The sequence below is a fragment of the Pecten maximus genome, chromosome 16 (genome assembly GCF_902652985.1).
Source record: "Pecten maximus chromosome 16, xPecMax1.1, whole genome shotgun sequence".
Classification (NCBI taxonomy): Eukaryota; Metazoa; Mollusca; class Bivalvia; order Pectinida; family Pectinidae; genus Pecten; species Pecten maximus.
This window is the reverse complement of record NC_047030.1, coordinates 28,896,519-28,913,549: the sequence shown is the minus strand read 5'-3', so window position 1 is coordinate 28,913,549 and position 17,031 is coordinate 28,896,519. Positions and strand designations below refer to the sequence as shown.

General features: G+C 36.6%; 2 protein-coding genes across 5 annotated transcripts in view; one reads left to right on the top strand and one right to left on the bottom strand.

Moving 5' to 3' along the window:
• The window catches only part of LOC117345332 (fumarate hydratase class I, aerobic-like), a 36,022-nt gene extending 31,833 nt beyond the window's left edge, over positions 1–4,189 (bottom strand). For 2 of the 4 annotated variants that reach the window (XR_004536414.1, XM_033908396.1), the window contains exons 1-2: positions 2,809–3,391; positions 1,596–1,762 (exon numbers count right to left, since the gene is read on the bottom strand). Coding sequence is in view for 3 of the 4 variants with exons in the window: in XM_033908396.1 (XP_033764287.1) it covers positions 1,596–1,762; positions 2,809–3,056 (415 nt within the window). In the remaining variant the exon portion in view is untranslated. Of the gene's footprint in view, positions 1–1,595; positions 1,763–2,808; positions 3,392–3,869; positions 3,951–4,094 lie in introns of those variants that run through there. The other 2 variants (XM_033908399.1, XM_033908398.1) reach the window with 2 other exon arrangements.
• Positions 4,190–4,226: 37 nt separating this feature from the next.
• The window catches only part of LOC117345333, a 60,637-nt gene continuing 47,832 nt past the window's right edge, over positions 4,227–17,031 (top strand). Inside the window, exon 1 of the mRNA XM_033908400.1 lies at positions 4,227–4,501. Within this exon, the coding sequence (XP_033764291.1) occupies positions 4,367–4,501 (135 nt within the window). The 5' untranslated portion in view covers positions 4,227–4,366. The remainder of the gene's footprint in view (positions 4,502–17,031) is intronic.

The following is a 17,031-nucleotide window of genomic DNA, read 5'->3' as shown; positions in this document are numbered from 1 at the left end:
TTTGATACAAAAATATGAAATATGACATCTAAAGAGACAATTAAATCTTTTGTAAGTTATTGATTTCTGATTTCGACTTTTCAACACACACAACAAAAATGAGACATGGATACGAAACTACAAGTAAAGCTAGGATAGATGTTTACATAGAAAATAGCGGTAAAGTTGCGACATCATTTTAGTAAGTGATTGAAACAACTGAACAAAATAACTGTTTTGTCGAATTTTTAAGTCATATTTTAATGTTTTTATTCTTGCAAATACCGGCATTTTGTGAAACGAATGTCGGTACGGTTCTTGTACCGAGTACACCGGTTGCCAACCCTTCTCGCACTTGGAACTCTGCGAAGAATTTTTGATAACAGGCTACCACCAGACGTCTCAAATATATACATTTTTCTTGTAATAGCACTTTATTTGAAGTCTTGAAATTTGTCATAAATGCATATATAGTTTAACTACATCATATATGAACCAAAAGAAACTGCAAAAAAAAAAACAACTGTGAATGGTAATAGAATGAAAGCGAGAGGTTTTGACGTCACATTTCGTAGGTGATTGTAACATGGCAGGCGTAAACGTCCCTATAAAAATATAAACACATTATGTGGCGGTTGAAATATTATCTCTTCAATATAAATCCATCTTTATCTATTTATTTTCTCGTTCATGCAGGTCGTTGGTTTTTACTTACAATCAGATACGCGTAAAATTTTCGACCGTCTGTCACCTGCGTACTAGCTGGCCTACTTACTGACCCGAGTACTTGTGTGCCTACTATGTGTAGATATAATGTTTTTGTTATAATAAATAGGCTCTGGTGGCATTCAAAGTCGATGTAAAATGAAATATATTTCTTTTGAGGGATTTTATGAGAATTATAATAAACAATTACAACATTCAAAATATAGATCTACTATCGAGATAAATTGGTTGTGTATTGTGTCGGTATGTACGAGTTATCTCCCGTGATTACGGAGATAGCCGCTTGAGGTACCAAACGATTGGTTCCGCAATGAAATCCTATAGCTGATGCTATAATGTGAGGCACGCCTCCCATAAAAATTACAAAGAGATGTTATACTGAACTAGAGAATTAAAAGACTTTTTTTAAATGGAAGACAACTTGGCCGAGAGACTAACTTTTCCAATTGATACCTAGATTTTATGACTTGGTAGCCAGACAGGCCATCTGGTAAAAATATCCACTTTGAGCCCTATTACATATTTCACCCTAACCTGTACCAAGCACTTTATCAAGTAGGATCAAGGCATCATAAGCTTCCCTGTCTCTTATTTTATGTTAACTTGCATTATGGGATTCAGGAGCTAAATATGGGAGCCTCAGCATTTGTATGTTAAGCTATCAGCCTGATGATTTAGTACCATAAATATTTGTGTAATTTTATAATTTTCGGAACTAAGCGTTAAGTAAGGATTTAGCCAGGGGGCAATCTTAAAATTTGTACTTTATTTAATTTGATCTAAAAACTGATAATTAAATATGGATTAAAATAATAACAATCACCTGTGATATTATAACAATAAGTACTTTATTAATAAGTAAAATGTAATATCTAAAAGTGAATTTATACCTGTGAGTTTTTTCCAGTTGATGTCTGGCTGATTTTCAAACTGAAGCATGTCTTGGTAGACAAAAGGTTTGACAGCTGCAGCTTGAGAAGCCTTTCCTCGAACAAACTGTTGGAATCCACTTCTGCAGGCACATTGCAGCAACCTGCCTCTAAAACCCATCATCTGTCTGCAAAACAAAACAGAATCCATGCGGTTATATCAGATACAGAAAAAAATGACCAACCAGAGCATATAATATTGATAATTAAATGCTCTGATTTTAACATACATGTATAAGCTTAGTTAAAACTGAATAATTAAACAGGTTATGAAACAAGAGGCCCATGGGCCTTAACGGTCACCCAAGATTTGAAATATTTCAGTTAATTTAATTAACCCATTTTGGCCCCACCCATCAGCCCCTGGGGGTCAGTCAGGGCCAACAAGTGCATACCATCAAACTGCTATCTTAAGCTGATAATGTTAACCAAGTTAGAATGAATTCCAATCAAAATCAATCAAATAATAGTCAAAAATGAGATTTCCCTATATAAACTATAGTAAAGTTTACCCCCTCCCCAGGGGCAAATGTGAGACCCGAGGGTCATGAAATTCACAATTTTGGTAAAGCACCTTAAGACCCTTCCATCTATGAAGAGTGTTTGATTCAACCATATCTGAGAGTAGAGAAGAAGATTTTTGAAGTTTTAGTCAATTTGACCCATTTTAGCCCCGCTCCTCAGGCCCCTGGGGGGTGGGGACCATATAACTCACAATTTTGGTTGACCTTTAGCCATAGAAGCTTCAAGCCAAATTTCATTGAATTTGGTTTAGGGGTTTTGGAGAAGAAGTTGAAAATGTAAATTGTTTACGGACGGACGACGACGGACAAAAGGCAATTAAAATAGGTCACCTGAGACTGTCTCAGGTGACCTAAAAATACTGTTGCAGTAACCAGAGTGTGAATGGACCAGCAGAGTAAATGTTGCAGACACATGGATGACACAAAGATCCTTGTCTGCCATTACACAGTATTTCACATTTGAAGTATCTGTGGTACACATATTGCTGACCTGTGACTGTGTGAAAGTTTTTTGTAGTGCATAAACAAATAGAAGATTAAAAACACTCTTCCACCTTCATCAGATGAGCAGCGATTAAACATATGTATACACTGACATAAGGTTTTTTGTCTACACTGTATGAGTTGCTATATATACAGCTATGTTTTACCTGATTAGAACCTGGTCATACATGTACGTAGATACATGTACATGTTCTTGTACACAAAAGTATGCACATGTATGGTTCCATCCATGGCCAGATATGGCACTGTCACCTGACACTGTAAAATGTTCTCTCTTTAATCCACTTTGGAATTTTCTCAGCAATGTGATAGCTGATTGATGAGGTAAGCCCATCATATTTTTATCCCTCAGGTCATCGTTATGCATTTCTGTGAGAATCCTTTGAATTTGCATTTCAAGGTTAAAAGAGAAACAATGTTTTGTTTTATAAAGTAAAATCTGGTCAAACAAACCCTTGCACTACCTGGTATAGACACTCGAGACCATAACGGCATGATTATTTTGTGCAATATATATCTGATCTACACAAGCTTTATTTGTTCTCCTGAAACATGCATTTTACGCTTGTTTTTGCCGAATTAACAGGTAGCCAAGACCCATGGATAGTCATATGACACATATTAACAATTGGTCAAGTTACTTCTGTTTACTTGCAACAGAATAGTGATTTTTAATCTGATAAATGTCACTTGATTTATTTACTATTTACTTGAACCTTAACATTTTGAGTTTAAGGAAAATATTTTCCCATGTTTACAATGTTTTTTGGGACCAATAAAACAACAGATGATATACACGAAGAACCAAAATTGTATTTCATTAGAGAAATAGATTAAAAACTTATTAGATCAGTCCAAAACAAGATGAATAGCACTAGATAACAGACTGTACAGGTTAGATCCACAAGGACACTGTCCATTATACGACAGTATTGTAGGGTACATTCAATTATAAAATGCAACAAAGTCTGACTACATCAACATTGTCTCGTTTTTCCAAGGGTTCCCAACAGACCGTACAGTCTCCATCTTAGCACATATTTATTGTCACATGCGGCTTGGCCTTGGCCTACTCCAACAATATTAGGCCTAAAGGTAGCTACAATGTACATGTACATCAATCTGCCCAATCTGTCTTAAACGTGTGACAGGTTTTAATTGTAGATAGAGTGCATATTGATACAGCTTCGTGTTAGGAGGAATTCACCTTCAGATCAATCAGTAGAGCAGTGGACTAGTGAGTCGAGGGTCGAGGGTTGGAGTCACAGCGGAGGAACACGCTTTCCTGCTAAACAAGTAGAGGCTAAATGTTAGCTATAGTGCGTTAATTGCAGACAGCGTACTTATGGCAATAGCATGTCCATCCTGTTGACAAAAGTTAAAACATAGGCCTACGTTTCACTATAATCATTATCCCCAACTACATACTTACAAAAATAACTTATAGACTATTAGACGATAGGCTAGCAGACAACCTTTCAGGTCAAGGAGCGTCTTTGTGAAAATAAACATTGGTGTGATGCAGATCTTTCATGAGTTCCGTCCCTTTATCGAAACCGAAAGTAGGCATAGCGTCCAAGTACTGAAGTAGCTTGTTCCGGACCCGGAACTTGTATGATTTTGTGAGACTTCTGTTTAAACTGTACAACACATACTTTGTAAACGTATTTCATGGCATGACTTAAACATACATGCATTAACAATATGGCTGAGGGTGGTATAAATGGTGGAGTGGAACATCAAGTTGGATCAGACACCTCCCCGATAACTTTCAAGGATTTGGGGATTCCGGACGCAGGAGATACACGACTTCCTGACGCACCATTTGGTCTTGGCAAGGTAACTACTAGGATGATAAGAATCAATATGTATGCTGAAATTTAAAAAAAAATGAAATATATCTTAATTAAAAGTGTAGAAAATGTCTTACAAGTATTATTTGATTCATTAGTTTGATTTACAGCCGTTATTTCTTTAAATTTTACCAGAGACTTATATATTAAATATAAGTCTCTGATTTTACAAAAGTTAAGTAAAAAAAAAAAAAAAAGAGAGAGAGAGAGAAAGACAAAAATAACATGCACACGCACCGACGAAAATGACTATTTTGTAATAGTTCACTTCAGATCTGTAAATACAGTTGAGTGTAAGCTAACCTTTACACCCTAATGGGGCGCGACGAATTACCCAAATCTACCAAAATCTACTCAAATCTATCTTAATCTACTATGTAAATATAACAAAATCATACTTAGAGCTTATAATTTGGGAAAGTGAACTTGTAAAATCAATATTTTAGTGCACCATTGTCGCGTAAGCACCATGAATCGATCTAATGTACACATACACTCTTACTTCAGTAGCGGTTATCTCCCCTTATGCATATAATGTCAAGGAACAACAAAGACCTGGTTAATTTAAAGATAATTTATTACGTAGAATATTGATTATATAGCAAGCAATTCGTGAAGTCGATGTATAAAAATAGTATGAAATAATTCTTAGACAAAAGTCTTCTTTAATTCTAAGCAAAGCCTATGTAAATATAAACGTCTGTATATCATGTTAAAATCTAGTTGTTACATACATGTACACATATAATTTTTTACATACATTCATAACATTACTATGTATTTATTCTGTACATTTAAAAAATTTTCGAATATTTTTATGAACAATACAGTTGTATCCAATGTAACATCTCATAAGCATCTTGGTGTATACTTGTCCTCTAGTATTGACTGGGTTGACCACATTGAATACATTTTAAAGAAAACTTCCATACGTTTAGGTACACTGAGGAAACTGAAATATCTTCTTGATAGAAACTCTCTACAGACTCTATACATGTATATATCTTTCACGACCCGTACCAACATGTTAGCAGCCTTATAAGGGAGGTAACCCCTACTTAATTTTGAATTTTAAACCAATCGACAAACACCGTACATAATAATCATTATAAAATGTTAAAAACATCTTTTTGATACGTTATTGATGTAATTTATATTATTTTGTGTGGAATATATATTGGTAAATTTGGGTAGATTTGGATAATTAGTCGTGCTGCCCTAGTGCACTCCTAGTATAAACTATTAGTGCAGTACATTTAAGCTACATGTAAACTAGTAGTGCGATACGTCCAGTCAGGTGTGACCACAAATCCCCCAATACAGGTAATGGACAGTGCCACTGGACACCTGTGTTAGATACAGTTTACCTGTTACATATACAGACCTGTGTAAATTGACTGCCTTATATCTGTCATCTTGACTTTACCAGGTATATTTAATGTTGATAAAATTAAGATCTAATATTAACTCAAAATAAAATTGGCTGCGGTTCTTATATGATAATATTGCTCAAAAAGGAATTAAAACCCTATCAATTGGATTTGTAGTGGGTTTTTTTATCATTAATTTTTTTAAAGATTTCGTTATAGTGTAAAATTAAGGTTTGTCTTTCTGATTTCAAAAATTTGATGCTTTTCATTTATTTTTTTTAGATGTAATTAATATATTTCATATTAATTATTAATTCTACCTTAATTAGGCCTTGATGACTGTTTGTAGAATTTTTTTCTCAAATACACTGTATATATATTTTAATATTTATTATTTCATCAGACAAAACTATTTTAAAATTCAATGTATTGTTACTTCACAAATATCTGTTAATTCAACCATGAAATCATTTCTTAGTACATAATCAAGAATCAGAAGTTTCATATATTCTCATTTATGTTCTGTAAGAGAAATATAATATCTACACAACAAGATCAAAAGGTCCAATTACAGAATTGATAACAAATTAATAAAATATATCATAAGATAAAATGAAATGCATAGTAAGAACAAATATGGTATATAAAGAGCATACATGTGTAAAATAGAATTGACGTCCTAAATATATATCATCTAGACAATCATGTTATGAACAGTAAAAAACCTAACTCTAAAACAAATCTCTATGTCCAACTTAAATCTTTCAAGTAAGACGCCAAAAACCTGTCAGAAACATGCCCAAGGTAGTTATCATTATCTTACATTAATCTGGCATTTACAGGGACACAACAGAGTTGAGCTACTCAACCTTAAAAACTGATGTGGAACTAAAAAGTGAATTTCTTCTGTGAAATAACTTCAAAGTTCAATCAAGCTGGCTATGTACAGATTTGAATAAACTTATAAACTATATGAATTTATGTCTACATTCCAGACTAGGAAAATTGAATTGTGTACACATTTGCAAGTAAGATAGACCATATAGTTTAATTTTGATTTAATCAGAGACGTGTATATCATGTAACAGAAATGTTTAGTAAATGGCCTGCAAGTACGTTTTAAAAATCCAAACATTGGCATGGCCTTACCAACCACTTATTAAACATGTAATGAAAAGTAAAAATTTTGAGTGAGTCATACACCTAAGGCTTTAACATGTGTTTCCTTTTTAAGAGTTTCACACGGCAAAAAGGAAAGTTTTGGGAAAACGTACAACAGAGGGTAAATAATCTAAATTGTGTAGTTTCAGGCCTGACATTACATTGTGTATATAGACATTTTTGGTGTCATCTCACTAACATCACCTCATCAATGGTAGTTGGAATAGCACAAACTTCTTCACAACAACATTGTTTTATTTCATTAAGAAACACACCCACTGCTAGTTTGTTATAATTTTATAAGAACTGGTACAAATGGAATAGATTTAATTTGGTTTCTTTTCGTAATTTTTTTTTAATAAGATAAATAAATACGTACACACTGATTTAAGTAACAGCGTTTAAAGACAATTGTACTTGTTAATACATCTATCATTAAAATTACAATTTAAACTTGAAATTAGATATGAAGCTATGTTTCATAATATATCTCGATTAAATAAAATTGGGTATAATCTAAGTATTTACCGCAAACATCTAAGATTTATTTTGATAAGTAGCCTACATAAATTCATTTTAATCTCTATTATATGTAACAGAATGCATGATTAATTAATTAAAATTTAAATCACTGCCTCTGCTAGGGATCGAACCCGGGACCTCTGGCTTACTAGTGTAATGCTCAACCCGATCGAGCTAAAGAGAAGATCTTTCTAGCCGAGCGGTATATTGCGGCTGGTATTTACCAGGGTTACATACTCCCCCTCCAGGAAAGAACTTGTCCTCGAGTAACAGCGATGCCTTCGCAAGCAGCAACGAGTATCATTCCCGAGTCCCTACGTGGGCGCCAATGTAACAGAGCGCATGATTAATTAATTAAATTTAAATCACTGCCTCCGCTAGGGATCGAACCCGGGACCTCTGGCTTACTTAGTATAACGCTCAACTGATCGAGCTAAAGAGAAAATCTCTCTTGCCGAGCAGTATATTGCGGCTAGTAACATGTATTTACCAGGGTTACATGTATAAGTCATATTCAACTTGTCATTTTCATATTTTCTTTCTGAAAAGTAAGAACAGACTATAGCTGAAACTCACTCATGTGTAAATTTGGACATGTTGGTCAGGTAATACAGGTAAATTTCAGAATGTTGGCTAAGTGAGAATGAACCATGTATGTATAATTGCTACTTTCAGGACATGCCTGTTTTTATGGCCACCTGGGCCCCAGAGCCCATTTAACCCCACCTCACCACCACCTTATGGACCTCCATAACACCTTACCTATATATATGTATCAGATGAGGATCAGCCTTAAGGTGTGCCTATTTTAAAGTGTACCCTGAACAAAATTATTTAGTTAAATATATTATTCGGTTTAGTAAAAAAACAGGAATGCCGAAAACCGCATCAAAATCAGCCGACCCATTACCGGGTAATTGCGATTTTTCTCGAAAACACACCTGAAGCCCAAAGCCGATTACCTCGTTTTGGTGACCTCTGACCTGTGACGTCACAGATTGAACATGACGGAGCCGCCATATAGGAAATATATAGATACAAACGTGAACACGTGACTGCAATTAATGTGAATTAGACAACAAAAATGAAAGTGCTGAATAAACTCTCTGAGTTATATTTGTGAATTAGTTAATAACAAGTGCTACCGAAACCAGGGACATATAATTTTCTTTTATAACGGGCCATATCTATCATGTAGCATCTCACTAATTTTCTCTCATAACGAGCCATATACAACATGTAACATCTTACTAATTTTCTATTATAACAGGTCATATATAACATGTATATTTGATCTTTTTTTTTTTTTAACGGGTCGTTGTAACATGTATGACATTTGAATAACGGGCCGTTTATAACGACTTACATCATATAGCCTTTATTATGAGTGCATGACCTGGTTTGTTACATACAAATGTACCAGTATTGATTTCGGTTATAATACTTCTAGTAATAGAAGTTTAAAATGCAATTCATACACGATGTGAAATAAATGCTGAACATTTTGAATTTTTATTAGCCAAAACAGCAATGAATACGTTGCAAATACACTTGAAGATACCATTATTTGTGATTTTTGGATAATTGTCCGAAATTGATAAAACGTGTCCATGAAAGATTAGTAACTCCCAGACAAGATTCATAGAGTAAATTTTCAACATCGTGGGTATATGAATGAGGTAGCTTAGATTAATTATTCTATAGACAAACCTTTGAGATACAAATTTTTTTCGCTTGTAAGGAAAACGAAACTCACTGAATTCCAAAATTAATGTGTTTGATTTCAACAACTTGAAAATGTATTCCCTATAGTATAAACGCAATTCTTAATAAAATTCAAGCTCAATTTACGTACAACCTGTAACAGCATATCTTCGGAACTTTTTTGAAGTGCATAGAAACCAAACGCGTGAACTCACAAGCAATTATTGGCGTGTGTCGATTAGAACACCAGAAATCACAGACACCTGTGGTGCAGTGACAGGTGTGACGAGCTTGTGGACCGTAATTTCACACCTGGTAATTGTTTAGCGGTATACTAACCCACTCAAACTTGAGAATTCGTAATTCTCCGAACATGTTTATACATCTTTTAAAAGTCCTTTTTTAAGTGAAGATATGACTTGCGACACACAAATGGAAAGCAAAACCACAAGGATCTCTATCACTTCACAATAATGACACAATTAAAAAAAAAAAAATTAACAAAAAATAAATAAAATGTGTAAAAATCATACACGAAAATCATTGCGAGTTTATAAGTTTTAGTATTAATTATGATTAGTCACGATGAACTAAATTGTATGTATTTTTATCATAAAAAACGGAGCTAAAGTGATGGTTTTAATAAGTACCTATGCTATGTACCTGTACAGAAAGTATCAATTATATAATAATTGTTGCGAATCACTTTTATATAATTTCACTGACAACGATCGTATATAAATTATATCTTTCTCAAGCATTTAAACGTCCGTAATCCCTGAGACCATGACATGTAAAATAAGGGATAAAATCTGTATATGTAGAAGTTTGTTGTAGGCTTCAACACTGGTATTCATAGGGGAGAGATTTAGTCTATTGTAGATCATGATGATTATAATATTATATTACTTTCTGAATTAAGTGTCCTTCATGACTAGAAGCGGGTTTTGTATAGAATATAACGCATAAATTTACTGTACGTGTGTATCGTCTTTTCTCACAAACTAGAGTATCCAGAACTGTTGTATTGTTGGTATGTTTATTTGAATATTAATTTGCGAATAAAATGGCACATTATTTTATTTTAAAATGTTGATGCTGTGTTCCTTTCTTTAGTAATGAGTAAGAAATGGTAAACACATAACTAATATACATTTATTGGTAATTGACCGATTATTACACCAGTCTGTGTTAACCAAGCGGTCATTTTTAGAGTCAAATTCACTCATTTTTTTTTTTTTTTTAAAGCTCAAACTTATATTGTTGGTTTCCGACTTCTTGTCAGCAATATTCGCCAAATTCAACAACCTCAAATCTCATGTCCAGATCGTATTCAGACATGTTTGTGTTGCTACTGTTCACACTATCCTCTATGCTACTGGCCACCATATCAGTTACTCTGTTCAACCTGTGACGTCATAGACTAAAGAGTTCCAAATCAGCGTGACTGACCAATACGCTGATTAGCAATCGACCGACAGGTGCAAATCGCGTACTTCGATGTGCGATATCTCGGCACTCGGCCAACCGATTTTGATGCGGTTTGCAATATTCTTCTTTGGTGGTTACAAAAAATAACATATTTGAATATCGTTTTTCGTTCCGGGTACACTTTAACACCTGGCTATACTTTTGTCAAGTTCGCAATTACCTCACAGGGGTCCATTTACAGCATGCTGTGCCAGGCTCCTCTGTCTTACCTACCTGTAATTAGCATCTAACACTACCAATATATAATATCTACCTGTGGATGTTTTTAAAAAAATTAAAGGTTTTTTTTTGTGAATCATCAAAAATAATTCATTTTTATATACATTTTTCTTCACAATAAAGATATTCAATAAATATAGTTTATTTGCTGATTTTCTTTAATTACAAGAAGTAGTAAAATCCCCATCAGTTATACATTTTAAGGTAAAGAACAATTTTCTTGATGCAATAGGGAAACACTTAAATGCTGATCAAAATGTATCCCAAAATTTAGTTTTTAAACAATATTGCATTAAACATGTTAGCATGCAATGTAAAAAAACTTTGGCTTAAGGTCTACATGATCCACATGTTTATATAATATATTTGTTAGCAGGTAACTTTTTAGAAGAAAATTATGAAATTACAAATACAAGTGTTGTATAATTCAAGTGTTGTATGACAAGTGCAGCTCCAGATACATGAATGTGTATGTGTGTTATATAAGCTTCAAACTGTTGCCCTCCCCCTCCCCAAGTTTGCCAGTACAGTATATGTATTTCATTTAAGCATTATTGATGTCATTTTTTTTTAGTTTCATCGGGGTATGAAACAATTTTCTTTGCAAACTGTATGAATCCGCGTAGCGGATTCTTACAAAAGTTTGCAAACAAAATTTGTTTCATACCCCTAGTTCTGTAATTCAAAACTGCGAAAAGTCCATTTCTGTCGCATTAACTACAATTAAGGGATAGGGACAAAAATTTCAAACTCTGCATCAAACCCTGTCCCAGTAGTCAGCCCAGTCACATCCATTGGTGACAGTAGACATTCCCCATTGGTGACAGTAGACATTCCCCATTGGTGACAGTAGACATTCCCCATTGGTGACAGTAAACATTCCCCATTGGTGACAGTAGACATTCCCCATTGGTGACAGTAGACATTCCCCATTAGTGATAGTAGACATTCCCCATTGATGACAGTAAACATTTCCCATAGGTGACAGAAACATTCCCCATTGGTGACAGTAGACATTCCCCATTGGTGACAGTAAACATTCCCCATTAGTGACAGTAAACATTTCCCATTGGTGACAGTAGACATTCCCCATTGGTGACAGTAGACATTCCCCATTGGTGACAGTAAACATTCCCCATTGGTGACAGTAGACATTCCCCATTGGTGACAGTAGACATTCCCCATTGGTGACAGTAGACATTCCCCATTAGTGACAGTAAACATTTCCCATTGGTGACAGTAGACATTCCCCATTGGTGACAGTAGACATTCCCCATTGGTGACAGTAAACATTCCCCATTGGTGACAGTAGACATTCCCCATTGGTGACAGTAGACATTCCCCATTAGTGACAGTAAACATTCCCCATTGGTGACAGTAGACATTCCCCATTGGTGACAGTAGACATTCCCCATTAGTGACAGTAGACATTCCCCATTAGTGACAGTAAACATTTCCCATTGGTGACAGTAAACATTTCCCATTGGTGACAGTAGACATTCCCCATTGGTGACAGTAAACATTCCCCATTGGTGACAGTAAACATTTCCCATAGGTAACAGAAACATTTCCCTTTGGTGACAGTAAACATTTCCCATAGGTGACAGAAACATTTCCCTTTGGTGACAGTAAACATTCTCCATTGATGACAGTAAACATTCCCCATTGGTGACAGTAAACATTCCCCATTGGTGACAGTAAACATTTCCCAATGGTGACAGTAAACATTCCCCATTGGTGACAGTAAACATTTCCCATTGGTGACAGTAAACATTTCCCATTGGTGACAGTAAACATTCTCCATTGGTGACAGTAAACATTCCCCATTGGTGACAGTAAACATTCCCCATTGGTGACAGTAGACATTTCCCAATGGTGACAGTAAACATTCCCATTGGTGACAGAAACATTCCCCATTGGTGACAGTAGACATTCCCCATTGGTGACAGTAAATATTCCCCACTGGTGACAGTAAACATTCCCCATTGGTGACAGAAACATTGACCATTGGTGACAGAAACATTGACCATTGGTGACAGTAAACATTTCCCATTGGTGACAGAAACATTCCCCATTGGTGACAGTAGATATTCCCCATTGGTGACAGTAAACATTCCCCATTGGTGACAGTAAATATTCCCCACTGGTGACAGTAAACATTCCCCATTGGTGACAGTAGACATTCTCCATTGGTGACAGTAGACATTTCCCAATGGTGACAGTAAACATTCCCATTGGTGACAGAAGCATTTCCCAATGGTGACAGAAGCATTCCCCATTGGTGACAGTAAACATTCCCCATTGGTGACAGTAAACATTTCCCATTGGTGACAGAAACATTCCCCATTGGTGACAGTAAACATTTCCCATAGGTGACAGAAGCATTTCCCATTGGTGACAGTAAACATTCCCCATTGGTGACAGTAAACATTCCCCATTGGTGACAGTAAACATTCCCCATTGGTGACAGTAAACATTTCCCATTGGTGACAGTAAACATTCCCCATTGGTGACAGTAGACATTCCCCATTGATGACAGTAAACATTTCCCATTGGTGACAGTAAACATTTCCCATTGGTGACAGTAAACATTCCCCATTGGTGACAGTAGACATTCCCCATTGATGACAGTAAACATTCCCCATTGGTGACAGTAAACATTTCCCATTGGTGACAGTAAACATTTCCCATTGGTGACAGAAACATTCCCCATTGGTGACAGTAGACATTCCCCATTGATGACAGTAAACATTTCCCATTGGTGACAGTAAACATTCCCCATTGGTGACAGTAAACATTTCCCATTGGTGACAGAAACATTCCCCATTGGTGACAGTAGACATTCCCCATTGATGACAGTAAACATTCCCACTGGTGACAGTAAACATTCCCCATTGGTGACAGTAAACATTTCCCATTGGTGACAGTAAACATTCCCCACTGGTGACAGTAAACATTCCCCATTGGTGACAGTAAACATTTCCCCATTGGTGACAGTAGACATTCCCCATTGGTGACAGTAAATATTCCCCACTGGTGACAGTAAACATTCCCCATTGGGTGACAGAAACTTGACCATTGGTGACAGAAACATTGACCATTGGTGACAGTAAACATTTCCCATTGGTGACAGAAACATTCCCCATTGGTGACAGTAGGCATTCCCCATTGGTGACAGTAAACATTTCCAATTGGTGACAGTAAATATTCCCCACTGGTGACAGTAAACATTCCCCATTGGTGACAGAAACATTGACCATTGGTGACAGTAAAAAATTTCCCATTGGTGACAGTAGACATTCCCCATTGATGACAGTAAAATATCCCATTGATGACAGTATAATTTCCTATTGGTGACAGTAAACATTCCCCACTGGTGACAGTAAACATTCCCCATTGGTGACAGTAAACATTTCCCATTGGTGACAGTAAACATTTCCCATTGGTGACAGTAGACATTCCCCATTGGTGACAGTAAATATTCCCCACTGGTGACAGTAAACATTCCCCATTGGTGACAGAAACATTGACCATTGGTGACAGAAACATTGACCATTGGTGACAGTAAACATTTCCCATTGGTGACAGAAACATTCCCCATTGGTGACAGTAGGCATTCCCCATTGGTGACAGTAAACATTCCCCATTGGTGACAGTAAATATTCCCCACTGGTGACAGTAAACATTCCCCATTGGTGACAGAAACATTGACCATTGGTGACAGTAAAAATTTCCCATTGGTGACAGTAGACATTCCCCATTGATGACAGTAAATATTCCCCATTGATGACAGTATACATTTCCCATTGGTGACAGAAACATTGACCATTGGTGACAGAAACATTCCCCATTGTTGACAGTAGACATTTTCCATTGGTGACAGTAGACATTCCCCATTGGTGACAGAAACATTCCCCATTGGTGACAGTAAACATTCCCCATTGGTGACAGTAAACATTTCCCATTGGTGACAGAAACATTGACCATTGGTGACAGAAACATTCCCCATTGGTGACAGAAACATTGACCATTGGTGACAGAAACATTCCCCATTGGTGACAGAAACATTCCCCATTGATGACAGTAGACATTTTCCATTGGTGACAGTAAACATTTCCCATTGGTGACAGTGAATATTCCCCACTGGTGACAGTAAACATTTCCCATTGGTTACAGTAAATATTTCCCATTGGTGACAGTAAACATTCTCCATTGGTGACAGTAAACATTCCCCACTGGTGACAGTAAATATTTCCCATTGGTGACAGTAAACATTCCCCACTGGTGACAGTAAACATTCCCCACTGGTGACAATAAACATTCCCCATTGGTGACAGTAAACATTCCCCATTGGTGACAGTAAACATTTCCCAACGGTGACAGTAAACATTCCCCATTGGTGACAGTAAACATTTCCCATTGGTAACAGTAGACATTGACCATTGGTGACAGTAAATATTCCCCATTGGTGACAGCAGACATTCCCCATTGGTGTAAGTAAACATTCCCCACTGGTGACAGTAGACATTCCCCATTGATGACAGTAAACATTTCCCATTGGTGACAGTAAACATTTCCCATTGGTGACAGTAAACATTCTCCATTGGTGACAGTAAACATTTCCCATTGGTGACAGTAAACATTCCCCACTGGTGACAGTAAACATTCCCCACTGGTGACAGTAAACATTCCCCATTGGTAACAGTAAACATTCCCCACTGGTGACAGTAAACATTCCCCACTGGTGACAATAAACATTCCCCATTGGTGACAGTAAACATTCCCCATTGGTGACAGTTAACATTCCCCATGGGTGGCAGTAAACATTCTCCATTGGTGACAGTAAACATTCCCCACTGGTGACAGTAACATTTCCCATTGGTGACAGTAAACATTCTCCATTGGTGACAGTAAACATTCCCATTGGTGACAGTAAACATTCCCCATTGGTGACAGTTAACATTCCCCATTGGTGACAGTAACATTCCCCATTGGTGACAGTAACATTCCCCATTGGTGACAGTAAACATTCCCCATTGGTGACAGTAAACATTCCCCATTGGTGACAGTAAACATTCCCCATTGGTGACAGTAAACATTCCCCATTGGTGACAGTAAACATTCCCCATTGGTGACAGTTAACATTCCCCATTGGTGACAGTAACATTCCCCATTGGTGACAGTAAATATTTCCCATTGGTGACAGTAAACATTCCCCATTGGTGACAGTAAACATTTCCCATTGGTGACAGTAAACATTTCCCATTGGTGACAGTAAACATTTCCCATTGGTGACAGAAACATTCCCCATTGGTGACAGTAAACATTCCCCATTGGTGACAGTAAACATTCCCCATTGGTGACAGTAAACATTCCCCATTGGTGACAGTAAACTTCCCCATTGGTGACAGAAACATTTCCCATTGGTGACAGTAACATTCCCCATTGGTGACAGTAAATATTCCCCATTGGTGACAGTAAACATTCCCCACTGGTGACAGTAAACATTTCCCATTGGTGACAGAAACATTGCCCATTGGTGACAGAAATATTTCCCATTGGTGACAGTAAACATTCCCCACTGGTGACAGTAAACATTCCCCATTGGTGACAGAAACATTGACCATTGGTGGCAGAAACATTCCGCATTTGTGACAGTAAACATTCCCCACTGGTGACAGTAAACATTCCCCATTGGTGACAGTAAACATTTCCCATTGGTGACAGAAACATTCCCCATTGGTGACAGTAGACATTTCCCATTGGTGGCAGAAACATTCCTTATTTGTGACAGTAAACATTCCCCATTGGTGACAGTAAACATTCCCCATTGGTGACAGTAAACATTTCCCATTGGTGACAGTAAACATTCCCCATTTGTGACAGTTAACATTCCCCATTGGTGACAGTAAACATTTCCCACTGGTGACAGTTAACATTCCCCATTGGTGACATTAAATATTCTCCATTGGTGACAGTAAACATTACCCATTGGTGACAGTTAACATTCCCCACGGGTGGCAGTAAACATTCCCCATTGGTGACAGTA